The sequence below is a fragment of the Leptonotus elevatus genome, chromosome 21 (assembly GCF_054856555.1).
Source record: "Leptonotus elevatus isolate MCC_2025b chromosome 21, RoL_Lele_1.0, whole genome shotgun sequence".
Lineage (NCBI taxonomy): Eukaryota > Metazoa > Chordata > Actinopteri > Syngnathiformes > Syngnathidae > Leptonotus > Leptonotus elevatus.
The window spans coordinates 6,436,751-6,450,624 of NC_141259.1; the positions used below are offsets into that span (position 1 = coordinate 6,436,751).

The 13,874-nt window shown below is 38.9% G+C and overlaps 2 protein-coding genes across 2 annotated transcripts in view; both read right to left on the reverse strand.

Annotated features, from left to right (window-relative positions):
• ntng1a (netrin g1a) overlaps positions 1–450 on the reverse strand; it is a 95,963-nt gene extending 95,513 nt beyond the window's left edge. Inside the window, exon 1 of the mRNA XM_086066036.1 lies at positions 178–450. The gene's annotated coding sequence lies outside the window, so the exon portion shown is untranslated. The remainder of the gene's footprint in view (positions 1–177) is intronic.
• Positions 451–8,809: 8,359 nt separating this feature from the next.
• On the reverse strand, positions 8,810–10,079 carry prmt6 (protein arginine methyltransferase 6). The gene has a single exon (XM_086066257.1). The coding sequence runs from the start codon at positions 10,051–10,053 to the stop codon at positions 8,995–8,997; it is 1,059 nt and encodes a 352-aa protein (XP_085922383.1). The 5' UTR covers positions 10,054–10,079; the 3' UTR covers positions 8,810–8,994.
• Positions 10,080–13,874: the final 3,795 nt, after the last annotated feature.

The window sequence follows — 13,874 nt, forward strand, 5'->3', positions numbered from 1 at the left end:
CTTTTGAGCTAGAGCGCAAAAAAAAAAGCGCAATTTGAGCTGATCTTAATGTAAAAAAATACATTTAAAAAAAATTGTCACCTGACCACGAATCGCTTCCCCTAAATCGGCGCGCATTAAACCTTCAAAAGTTTACCAACATCTGAGAGCGGGAATGGATGGGAAGGAAATTCTCACCTTCGTCTCAAAGCCCCGTGGAGAGCCGTCCATGCCGCCTGTTGCAGCCGCCTAAATCCGCTTTCCGACGGGACATGTCAACCTGCAGGTGCCACCATGCATTTTGCGTCCGCCCAACCCGCAGGATGGAAGACAAGACGGCTTCCAGTATCGCGACCACACTGACGGAGAAGACAACACTACAAGGGGAGAAAAAAAAATACCTTTGAACGCTCCCTCAAGCTGTGCAATTGTTTAAAAGTTTGCAGAAATGTAGAAGCTGCCGGATGCAAACATTCCAAGTGGCTCTGGTGGTGGTGGTGGTGGAGGGGGGTGAGTGGGGGGGTGCGGGGGTCGTGAGCGTCAGAGGCGCAGAGCGAGCGAGCCGAGCCGAGTGGTTGCGCGCATGCAGACTATTGTGAGCCTTTGACAGCTCAAGTTGATTTCTTTGCAGACAGCAGCTGCCAGGGAGCCACCACCTTGAACTGCACTTGTTTTATTCATCAAAGATGCCTCGGCATCAGCATGTCACAAGTTTGGATAAAGCGAGGAATGTGTGACACTTTTAAAAAAAAATTATTTTTTTAATGTATTTATTTTTGCAATATCACGTATATGAGCAAGTCAGACGGCATCTTACGAAGCAAGAATGCACGAAGGTGTTTCAAGGGTATCAAACGAGATTTCAAACGACTTGGCTATGAATTCAAGTCTAACATGATTGGACAGTTACAGTGAGGACCATTACTCTAATCACGGTTGTTATGCTACCGTTTAACAATTGTAAAAGTGTTTAGATGTGAATATTGGTAGTGCAGTGCGGTACACTGACTTTCAAATTGAATTGGTTTTGTGACCGTATGTCAAATCAATATTTCACAATTGAAATAAGGGAAATTCCTTTAAACCATTTCAGCTACGCCCCCCAAACAAACAAAAACATCATAAGCATTTTGTTAAATATTTTTATTAAAGGAAATTAGTAATTAATAAGTTATTAATTCTTTTTTTACATTCTCTTTACTTTATCGTGTTTTTATACAATACACTCCTAATTTCCTTTATTAATAATAACACATGCCCCCATGTTGGGACAAGCCAGAAGTCACAACAACCGTGTAACTTTAAGGGGGCGTGGCCTAGTGAGTGTCCGGGGCGTGGCTGGTTTCCGTGATTGTCTGTCTTGTGGTTATGTACAATAATCATTTTTATTTGGGATGGTCATATCACTTTTTTTTTAGACCAATAACAGTATGAGTACTCAACAATGACAGATTGTTTAAAAAAAAAAAGAAGAAAAAGAAAATAATTAAAAAGAAGAGGAATAAAAAAAAAAACATTAATAAATAAATTTTAGTATATATTTATATATATATATATTCATAGAAACTAATTAATGCAAAGAAACAATAAAGATGAATTTTATACCTACAGTACCTAGCATTTTTCTGTAAAATTGGCCCGATACAGATACTTGGTATCAGTACTCGCCCATCCCTAAATAATTTATTAATTTTTTTAAATAATACAATTTTCTATACCAAAATACACAAACACGTTCAAAATGTTTGGGGTTTTTTTTGTATGCAAATATTGAAACTTTTCTAAGTTGGGCTGTTTCTAAAACTAAGAGTTAGGACCCAAAGTGCGTTACCCGTCAAAAAACAGTATCACCAATTTTCTAAAAAGCCATTTTCTTGAAAATGTCAATGTAATGGCAATACTTGATTCAGATCATTTGTGTCTTGCACTGAAAAAGTTTGGTTTAAAGTCAATTGACATGGTTTTACGGCAACTAAGCAGCACACTGAGATTCATATATACTGTATGAAAACTATGAATGGAATATATCAGTAAAAATAAATGTTGACAGAGGTTTTGATGAAGCAAATCGCGGATGAAATCAGGAACAACATGCCACCAAGAGGCCTCAAAGGTAAACGAATGCCAGATGTTCACTTTTCTCCATTTTTAAGCACCGTCGTGTAAAAATATGCATATCCGAGCGAGACTATGAGAGAAAAAGTGGATTCTGACAGCAATTAATCCTTGTCATGGATCAACGCAACAAACCAAGAGCTGCAGATCCAAAGCACACAAGCATGATCACTTATGGTTCATCATTGTTGGACTCATCAAGGGTGGGGACGGTGGAGACACCTCTCCTTGCAGCCGTCTCTCTCTCTTTGTGTCTGTCTCTTAGCCCGAGGGCAGCTTGCCTGTCATCAAACTCTTTTTCTAATTCACTCGGTGACAAGAGAGAGGTGCGCGGCAGCTAGCTAACAAAGAGACACTTTAAGTACAGACGAAAACACTACGGCGCCGTATGAAACGTTCACTCAAGATGAATTCCTGTTATTTTCTTTGATTCAAAGGTTGAGCCTTGAAGAAATAAACCAGAGCATAGGTGGCAAATCCAGCTCCAGAAAGTAAATACTCTGCCACAGTTTGGCTTTAGCCCCTGGTGCTAGCTAGCTCCCTAGCTAGCTTCCTAGCAGGCAAACGAGCACCATGCACCATGGGAGCTAGCTAGGGAGCTAGCTATCTAGCACCTGAGGCTGAAGCCAAACTGTGGCAGTGTTTTTACCTCCTGGACCTGGATTTGCCACCTCTGCTGAAGTCAGATAGCAACAAGGCTATAGTTTAACTAACTACATGCTAAAACAGTCAGTCTTCATGTCTACTAGTGTTCAAGACATTAATTTTTTCTATACATTCTATTTTAAATGTTACCATGCTCCTAAAGACGTATTTATACGTTGTTTTTAACGCTTTGATGCAGCCTCTGAGCTGAAGCGAACGCTTAAAGCAATGGAAGTTATTACAAAAACGGCCAGCAGGTGGCAGCAGAGTATAAGAGATCAAGCAGGGCCATGTTGCAGTTGCAAAAAGCTTTTTCACTCACTGTTTTAAACAGATTTGTGAATAATGATGAAACTAAGCTAAGTTCTAATGCTAATTGCTGCAAAACGGAAACAGATAGAAATGTACTTTTTTTTCCTGATAAAAGAAGAGACTCTAATCTTTCTTTTGGTCATTGTTTTTTTTTTAGCAATAGAACACAATATTCTGTGGGCCTTGCAAAATCAGTCAAAATCCAGTAAAACAGCCGGGAGCGAAGGGGGTTGCTTCAGTTAAAAAAAAGGCTGGAAGTGAATGAGTTAAAGAGGATTAAAGGTCCCAGTTCCAATAATACACCTTCACCCCTGTGTCTTATAAAGTCCCTCCCATTTTCCTCACTCGCCAAATCACATGATCGTTTTTTGACAATTGATGGATCAAGCTGTCGTGTTAACCCTGCATCGCCCACGCCATGCAGGCATAGATTTTAGGACTTGTTCAAAGGAGGCTAATGTTGCCTTGTTGTCATTTGGGAAAGAGTGTGTGTGGACAGGCAGTGTGTATATATATATATATCTGTGTACAGGGTGTGTGTGTATGTGTGTGTGTGTGTATGTAGTCCTTAGAGTCCACACATTCCGTCAAAATGAGCTGTTACAAGGAATTGCCTTCTGTTACCATGACGAAAGCATAACAAATCAGAATGTGTGGTGAGCATGGGCGCCAAAGCTACAATGCAAGCAATGTCCAGACTAGGGTTATAATAGTTTTTATTTTGTTGAGACTTTTTTTTTTTTTTTCAGCTACAGGTAGTTTTAATTCATTTTCAAAGAAGATTTGTTGGTTTTGATTAGTTTTTTATTTTTATTTTTTCTAATGCCACATCTCACTTTAGTATTTATTTATTTTTTTCATACAATATTTGTTGAATAGTGTCATGAGTGACAAGAGCCGCCTGAACCAGGGTTATAATAGTTAAGCATTTTTCTTAAATTTTTATTTCATTTAGACTTTAAAAAAATGATATTTTCCTAGTTGTAATAGTTTTTCGAAAAGTTTTGTTAGTTTTGATTCGTTTTATTTTTTGGGGGAAATGCTTTGCTTTAATTTAGTTTTAGTATTAGTTTTTGTTTTTTTGTATTTATCAAGTGCAAAATTTATAAAATATCAATAATTGTTGTGTAATAAAGTGAACTACGATTCTTAAACATTTGTTTGGCCTTCCTTATTCTGTTCATATGTACATAATACAGAAATAAATACATTTAAAATGTACGCCAAAAGCTTACGTATGATCCTACCTGACAAAGATGAAAGCAAACATTTTCACAATAATTAGAGTAAAAGTTAGATTTATTAATTTAAGATGGAGTTTCAGTTAATTTTCAGTTTTATGAAAAGCATGTTTTTTGTTCCACCAACATTTTTTTTCTTCAGTTTTAGTTTTCGTTATTTCATTGGTTTCGTCTGGACAGATTATTTTTTTTTAATTGTCAACCAGTTTTCAATCAAACTTATATATATATATATATATATATATATATATACCTCAGTTCACAAAGTAGATAATACAGCGTTGGCATAACCAATCCGGCTAATTAGAGTTTTGATTTGAATATAAAATGACCACGTTGTCATTGGCTTTGTGGCGTTTGGACTCCCTTGTAAACGATCGCCACCTGCTAAGCCAGCATCCTTCAGGGACCGTCACATCGTGAAAAGTCGCTTCCCATTTCAATATGGGATGGGTTGAAGGAGCGAATCAGGTCAGTCTCCGTGTTTATCAGCCTGGCGCTAACCCTGGGCTCCAATCTGCTGCGAGCAGACCTCCGCCGCTGATCCAATCCTATATGCTATTCTAAGCCCATGCACCATCTCGCCTAAATTGAAATATCATATTAAGTTATAAAACAATACCTGAAAAGAATTACATGGAGGCATAATCCAAAAAGTGCATGATTGAAAAAGGATTAGCAAGGCAGGGGGGAGGAGTGGCCCACACAGTTTGGTCGATTGTACGAGAGCCGAGAGACTCGGGTCGATTGTGAATTGGGGCCACCTTGTTATGGTTTACGTGCCAGTGATTTGGTTTCTTAACACGGAGCGCGTCCGTCCATGTCGTCATGCCTCAGTGCTTTAAGATGGACGTCGAAGGAAAAGACGGCATCTCTCTTGACTGAGATTTGCAGCCCAGGGTCAAAATTAACAGTGTTTTATTGCTATCCATGCAGTGGACACAGGATCTACTGGTCAGTTCCGGTAGCTAATGCTAATGATGACAAATTGTCTCCTTGGCTAGCACCCCCCCCCCCCCCCCCCTGAGAAATGAAGCCTACCTCTTTGGGGGTTGGTCCACCAAATTAGCTTTTGTCAATACCGTGCTTCTAATTTGTGTGCTCAGGATGTGCTGACGGAAATATTGCTTACTGTAACTGACTGCGGGAATTGAATCCCATTGGCTTATTCATGCTGTCATTAGCATACAAGGATGAATGAGTAGCCGTGATTAGATACTGCGTCGCCAGTCAGGTTTCAGAGGCAATCGACAAACAAGATGCTTGTAAACACGTTCAATAATTTGTCCGGTTTGAAATGAGAGCAGGAGTAGAAATTTGATACACGTGTTAATCTGTTAAAAGATGAGTTTAGCGAGTTGCGAGTGTGCAATTTTGTGGAACAACGGTTTTTCTTCAAGTTATACTGTTTAGGTTTCTTTGTAAACTACACTGCTGTCACATACATACGGAAGAGGATTAGGGCCAGTGAAGAAGAAAAAAAAAGTTGTCAGGATTCTGACTTTATTCTCAGAATTCTGACTTTAAAGTCAGAATTCTGAACAGGACTGGACTAGCAGCCGGCCCAGCCCAATTCCTGACCGCCCTCTTGCCTACCACTTAGCTCTACCAGTGATGATTATTGGTGCAGTTTGATCTCTATATTTCAAATGGATGAATGGGCTGCTCCTTCTAAATTGTGGGCCAGTCTCTCGGGGTAAAATGGAGGAAAATAATCATTGAATAGCACCACATCAACCCCAAAGGACACCGGCCAATCGGGCATCTGCCCGGGTTGCGGATGGCCAGTCCAGCCCTGATTCTGAGAATAAAGTCAAAATTCTCTTTAAAGTTGGAATTCTGTGATTAAAGTTAAAGTCGGAATTCTCACTTAAATGTGAAAATTCTGAGAATAAAGTGAGAATCCTGCCAAACTTTTTTTTTTTCTCTCTTCGCTGTCCCTACAGTTGGTTGTTTTGCACAAGATTAAATTTTTCTGAATATCGGGTCCTTGAAAATACTCCGCTGGTAAAAACAGATGTGCTATACACTGTTCCCCTCATTTCTAGTGGTAGACAATTCAAGGACAAACCTACATCATCTAGCGGTCACAAACTACAATACACAACCTTAACCTGTGTCTTTGTGTCAAACATTGCGCGGCAACATAAATAATCCCATTTCAATTTGCACCGCTTGCTTCTAATGCTTTCTCAATCACTTCAGGCAGGGACAGAGCACAATTAGTATCGCAGTTAGCAGCCGAATGTGGCCACGCATGCATCAGTGTGATTCTGGGACTGCCTGGCTTTTGACATTTCCATTCACATTCATGGGATCCTATTTTGTTCTCATGATAAACGGTTTACTGTCATTTGGCCATAAACGAGCATTGTTCATAGAAAAAATGGTCGAGCATCAATCACTTCGATTGGCTACATTCAGAACCAAGAAAATACAGTACTCTCTTTAAAAAAAAAAGTACCTTACTTTGAACAATAATTATAATTAGGTAAAAAAAGTTATATATAGTACAAAGTCATTACATTTCGATTTGCTTATACTGATCAGCACTTTATCCTGTTTTTCTGACTAATTTTTGTGGGGAACTTTGGTTTTTTGAGTAATTATTTTTAATTTTCTGTTTTTCTGAGGAAAAAAAATCTACTCCTGTTTTTCTGCATATTTTTCATAAAAAAAACTGAAAAATAAATATTAAGAAAAAAAGGTGGAAAATGTACAGAAAACTGGGGGGAGGCAGAAAAAAAGCAGAAAAGATCAGAAAAACAGGGGGGGGGGGAATATCGGAAAAACAAGAAAAATTGTTCAGAAAAACAGGAAAAAATATTTAGAAAATTTGAATTATTAAAAAAAAACAATTAAAAAAACCAGAAAAATGCAATCAATAGCAAATTGGTGGAAAAAAACTATTCACCAAAAAAGGCCCCAAAAAAACAAAAAAAACAGGACCCCCCCCCCCCCCAAGTGAATGCAATATGCTTCTGTAATTATATATCATTAAATGCAAGTTAAATACAATTAAATGTAATACTTTTGCTCTGACCTAACACTTTGCTATGTACACAAGAGGACTTTTGTCACATTTGTTCACAAACCTATCAAAATTAGAGATACAAACAAAATACTAACGAGCTTTAAAAAAAATAAATGTACTAACAAAAAGTTCAGGGACCTCTTTGGGTGATTAGCATATTATAAAAAGTTAAATAAAAATTTAACAATTAAATCGCTCACTATTGTTTTGTACAGTAAATATACTTTAATAAAATGTTACATATTTTAGCTTTCAATTCAAAAAAAAAAAAAAGGTGCAAAGAGTTTCAAGGGTCCAAGGTATCTCTTATAAAGTTAGCTGAAAATTTAAATAAATAGTTCCCTGAAGTTAACACAGCTTTAAATTGATATATTGTCGGCCATATGACTCTTCAAGATGACCGAGGCCGATATTCGTCCAAATGCTGAATATTGGCGGAGATAAATGGCCGAGCCAATAAGTAGTCTATCCCTTCAGTCTAAATTTGTTCTCCTTTGCAAATATAATCCCTCCACCTCACAAGTGACATCAAAATGCTAATTAGACAGCATGGTTATTGCACAGGTGTGCCGGATGCCCACAATAAGAGGCTATTTAAAAAGTGCAGTTTTGTCATATGGCACAATTTTGAGGGAGGGTGCAATTGGCATGCCGAATGCAGGAATGTCTGCAAGAGCCGCTTGAATGGAATGCTCATTCCTTTCTTGAACACGGCCATCTCCAATGGTGTTTCACACAATGAGACCTCCACATCAACAAACAATCAGTTTGGGTTGAACCCTTATTTTAGCATTTAAATGCGGTACTAAAATATTTCACAGAAGTACCATTACAACCAGCTCTTGACACAAAATTGTGATGGAAATGTAGTGCTGCCACCGTCTAATATTTTTAGAATTGATTATTTTATTGATTAATCAGATGAATTTTTATTTTGCATTAAAATATATTACAAAAGCATTTCCGCCCGATTACTGTTTATCGATTGTTGTTTATTTTGTATTAGTGATTGAAAAGTGGGGATTGATGTAATCACCAACCTTTGTGTGTTGTGTTTTAAATGTTTTATTTTGATTAAACAAAAAAGATCATCAGTCTGCTTTCGTGAAGAACTATAAAAATCAGTGAATAATAACTGTTGAGAGGCTCAAATCTAAGCATTTGGACAATAATAAGTTTAACAATATAGCTCCAAACATTTACTCAATTATTAAAATAGTTTTTGATTAGTTGATCATTGATTAATTTCTCTGGTAAAATAATTGCAAGATGTATTATTGTTTTTGAGACAGTAAAATTAACTTTGTCTTTTGGCTTGAATCTATCGCTCTAGTCCACGTTAAAAAACAAAAAATAAAGTAAACAACTAACTGACATTTTTGCAAGTAATCTAAGCTTTAATAAAACTAACCAGACAATGGTACGCACTGTGGAATATGTTGTGCACATTAACATGTCAGAACTGAAACAACACAATTCAAAGTGCAGTCAAACAATTTATTTAATTCAATTTAAAATTGTTCATTCGCTTCCCAAATTTGTGATGCACTGAAATGTCACAAACACGAACTTTTAACTAAAATGCCCGCGTGGCGGTTAAATAGACACAAAGTGACAATACTAAATTCAAATAGGATATGGTGGTGCGTTTAAGGACGGCAAACTAAGTTATGATAGTGTTTCAGAGGTCCAATCGGGGATGGAAAAAGTCTTAGAGTGTGTTTTATCGTTTCCAATGGTGTACTCCAGGTGAATGCATACATGTCTGTCACTTTCCTCCGACGGGTACATGTTGACCTCCCCAGTCACCAGCGTGTCTTGCACCACGTCCACTGGCTCATCCAAGTACAAAACTGCTTGTTTCCAGTGCGTCTCGGGTTTGAATGGGGACGTCGAGAGAACGAGTGGTTGCGGTTTGTCCGGACAAGGGAACGAGACCGTGAAGTAGACACAAAATGCGTTGACTGCAGCCGAGCCGAAAGACTCGCACCTGAAGTGGCCCTTGACGGACCGCAGCTGCTCCACTGTGGTCGTGTGCAGGTCCAGCTCGGCGAACCGGGCCGGATGAGACAGCACGTCCTCGGCGGTCACCGGGCTGACAGAAATGTCAGAGTTCTTGATACATTTCCTGGCAAAGTCACTCATACATGACATGTCGACGCCGTACTTGTCTTTGAGCGTGTACCAGAAGTCTAAGCGGTTCTCCACCACCGGCTCGCAGATGGGCGTGATGAAAAGTTCGGCTTTGTTGGGCAAGATGACCCCGCCGGGCTTTTTCAACCACTTGTCGCGAGCGTACAGGACCGAGTTAAGCATGGACTCATGCAGGAGAGCATAACCCATCCACTCGCTCACTATCACCTCCACCATCTCCGGCAGCTCCACAGTCTCAACAGTCCCTCGTATGACTTGGATTTTGTCCTCCATGTTGTTTTGTCGGACAATTTTCACAGCTTGTTCGGCAATGGAACACGCTTCAACGGCGTACACTTTCTTGGCACCGGCTTGGACGCAGAAAATGCTCAAAAGGCCGGTCCCTGCACCCACGTCCAGCACAACCTTCCCTCGAATCGATTCACTGTTCTTCAAAATGGCCAATCTGTACGTGTTGGTTCGTACATGGTCCGCTATCATTTCTTCGTGTATTGTCACATCGGAATAGCTATCAAAGTACAAGCTGTCCTGTCGGGTTTTATCGAATTTTCGCTTCTTCGCCACATGAGACATTTTCACCACTGGCAGAAGCTTTTCTCTGTGTGACACTTCCGCATTATTTAAAATGGGATTTGTAGTTTTAAACAGCACGCGATACACGTACGTGAAGCTACAAAGGACTACATTTCCCACAAGAAAGCGGCAATGATGTGACAGTCAGATGGTCTGTTCAGGGACCGGGAGAAGGTGGTACATATAGCATTTACGAAATAGGATGAATTCTAGATACATTATTTCCAACAATAACCATTATACAAAATAATATATTCTCAAACATATCTGCCTTTTCGAATGTATTTAAATTTTTTATTTTAGATTTTAGTTAAGTGAATAATTTTCTTGTGTTTTGTTATATGTGTTATTGTAAATCGGAGATTATATGGCATTGTTATTTAAATAAAGCTAATCCAACAATTTTCTTAACAATAACATGTTGTATGTGCCCCCACTAGTCTAACCACGGCATTCTGATTACTATTGCATTTGTGGAATATGAGTTGAGCAGCAAAATCCACCCATTTGTATCCATCTCAGTCAGGAGGCGAACATTTTGCCACTTTCTGTTGACTGAAAATGACATCACAGTAGCTCAGGGCTCAGGTAACAGCCATCACAGCTCAAATGCTCTGAATTTGGTTTTATGATATTTGCAAGCTGAGTCGTGATAGATATTTTTTTTCTCCGTGATTGGTAGTTACTTGAGCCCTTGAGCTCCTGTGATGTCATTTTCAGTCAGCAGCCAGTGGCAAAATGGCTGACACCTGAGATGGATAAAAATGGGTGGATTATGCTGCTTAACTATTCTACAAACACAATAATAATGAATGTCGCCTTCCCCTTTAAAAAAAAAAAAAAAGAAAAAAAGTACTGTATACTCAGCAGCAACATTCCATGACATAATAGATATGATCTGCAGGAAATGCGTGTGTGTCGGAGATTTATTGACTTTTTGGAATAACACTGCAACATCTACTCCTCTGTTCATGTGCTACAGTATATCTAAACATCCACCCGGTTTTACCTTTTAACAAGCTACACACAAGACTTCGGAGATTTTCCCAAAGTTATGGCAGCCAGAACTCTCATCCGGATGGTCCTATGGGACTTTCAGAGATCTTTGCCGAACGATACTGGCCAAACGAGCAGGAACTGTATGTTATAATGATGAAAACATGAAAGAAAAAGCAGAGACTTGAGGAACAAAACAAAGCAAAAGAGAGTTTCAAGTTTTACTATTTGAAGCATAGTGAAATGTAGAAACTAAATGGCCTGCAAAAAGGCTTTTTTGAACCATACGGATACAATTAGTACTGAAACCATTATCATTATTATTAAAGAAAGAAAAGGGGACAATGTTTTTTTTTGTATTCAGCTTTGTAGCTTAGAACAGTAGCCATCATGGGCTAACAAGCATAATCTTCTTTCTTTCTTTCTTTTTTTTAAGCGCAATGTGCTTGTATTTTGAATCAGACACATGAAAAATCCATCTCAACACTGAAGGAGCTGATTCCCTGATTGATGTATCGCCAGAAGCAAAATTGGATGATGCGCAAAGTAAGGCCGGGCATCTACAGTAGGATGCATGACTGCATTGTGAAATCCAGTCACATTGTGATGGTATGAACTTGGCAGGAAGGATGGAAGCATAGCTGCCGGACCCGGCAGATAGACAAGAAGCCGTTGGCCATGTTGTCATCTCCTCTCAGGCTTCAGGTAAAACTGCTGCCAAACCCCAATACAGCCAGCGTCCGGCTCCCACTGTGTCAGCTGGCTCTGTTTACCTTCATCTTTACATTGCGAATTACAAATCCTCTGTATTCGTACGCAGAGGAAATCTACTTTTTGGGCTGCTTTTATTTTTTTCTGACATCGTGTCAAATGAATGAGTTCAAGTTGGAAAGGAAGTATGATGCCACGCCCATTCCACAGATGTGTTTTAATTTAACGTGGGAGAATGTCCAATACGATCCAAAAAACACAGACAAGTAAACAGGCCATGTACAGGACAATGCCTTAATACTGAGGTTCTCATTTTAATCTCAAGGCACAGTATTAGAAATAGAATCGCTTACTGAGGACCTAAAGTTGCAAAAATATGTAATATATTGCCAAAACATGGGCATACAGTATGACACTTAGAAATAACAGTGCAAAAGTTGAAGGTAAATATGAGCAGCACTCTTCAAAGGGTGGTCGATATAAGAATGCAAAAAGATGGTCGTGTGTGACAATATTTTTCTCTTAAAAGGGAAGTCAATCCCCAATTATTATGATTATATTATTATATATATATTTTTTTTCCAGTTACATACAATATGTTGTAAATGTGTTTGTGTAATACGAATTAGGCAGCAAAATCCACATATTGTTATCCATCTCAGGGGGGGCATTTTCTCATTTGCTGTAGACTGAAAATGGCATCACAGTTGCTCAGGGCTCAGGTAACGACCAATAACGGCTCACCTGTTTTCTGAGTTTGCAAGGTGAGCCGTGATTGGTCGAAGGTGAGCCATGATTGGTTGTTATCTGAGCCCTGAAGCAACTGTGATGTCATTTTCAATCAACAGCAAGTGACAAAATGGTTGCCCTCTCAGACGGATAAAAACGGGTGGATTTTACTGCTTTATTCATATTCGACAAATACAATATTAATCAGAATACCCAGTTTAAACTAGTGGGGCTGCAAACAACACATTATTGTAAATAAATATTTTGGTCTGACTTCTCCTTTAACAACGTTTACCAATTGCTAACATTTTGCACCTCAGGCTAATTTACTCACTTTTTAAAAACTATTATGATCAGACACACAGAAATGAAAATCAGAAATGAACAAATATCGAAGAGCTACCTGAGAAGATTGTTTTATGCAAAGGTTTCTTAGCAGTCATAGAGAGTGAATCTCTTAAATTCTATATTGATTCTCACACTGATTGTCTTGTAGTAAAATTGGTAAATAGTCTTGTGGAGTGTGGCCAATCAATTCATAGGTCGATATAAGAATGCAAAAAGATGGTCGTGTGTGCAAGAGAAAGGCAAGCTAAATAAAAAATAAATAAGGTGATAAGTGTTGTATAACCGCATGCGTGTATTGGGGGGCAGGTAGAGATATGAAGAAGAAACGCTGGTTTGGCTTTACACGAAGGCCACCAGCAGCTGTTCTTCCTCTTGGTCAGCTTGTGTGACCTCATGGGAGCTGCCTGTGCGCTGTTAGTAATACTGGACCTGTCAGCTGCTGCAGCTGACACACAAACGTGATCACAACATTCTCCTGGAAGCGCACACGAGCATGCACAGATTGCACGCACAGTCACATGAAATGTATGCTAATGTGCACAGTATATATTGTATGCAGAAGAACTGTCACGGGAGGTGTGGAATTCGGACCCAAACAAACACACACAAGACATGGTAGTTAGGAAATACAGAGTCTTCATATACAAAAATACAAAGAAAGCATAAAGTTGGTCTGGATTCAGATAGCCTTGGAGAAAACACGATGGGGAAACCTTGACTAAGAACCTTGAGCGGGTTGGATACAGAACTAAAAGTAGAAGAGGGATGGGAAACCTCTTTGTGCTGAGAGAACCGCGTCTAAGGGAGCTCGACGTACCTACAAAAGTGTCACTCGGAAACTCCAACTAGGCAAGGCACAATTCTATATGACAGAACAAAGACCACTAGGATAAAATAAAGAGTGACTGGATAAACTAAGATAGGCACATAGCATAGCATAACATTTGGCAAAATAAGAGTGGCTAATACAGCGAAAAAAGCATCATATTAGCAGCATAAGGGACATAGTAACTGCATAAGCTTCATACATCCATTAC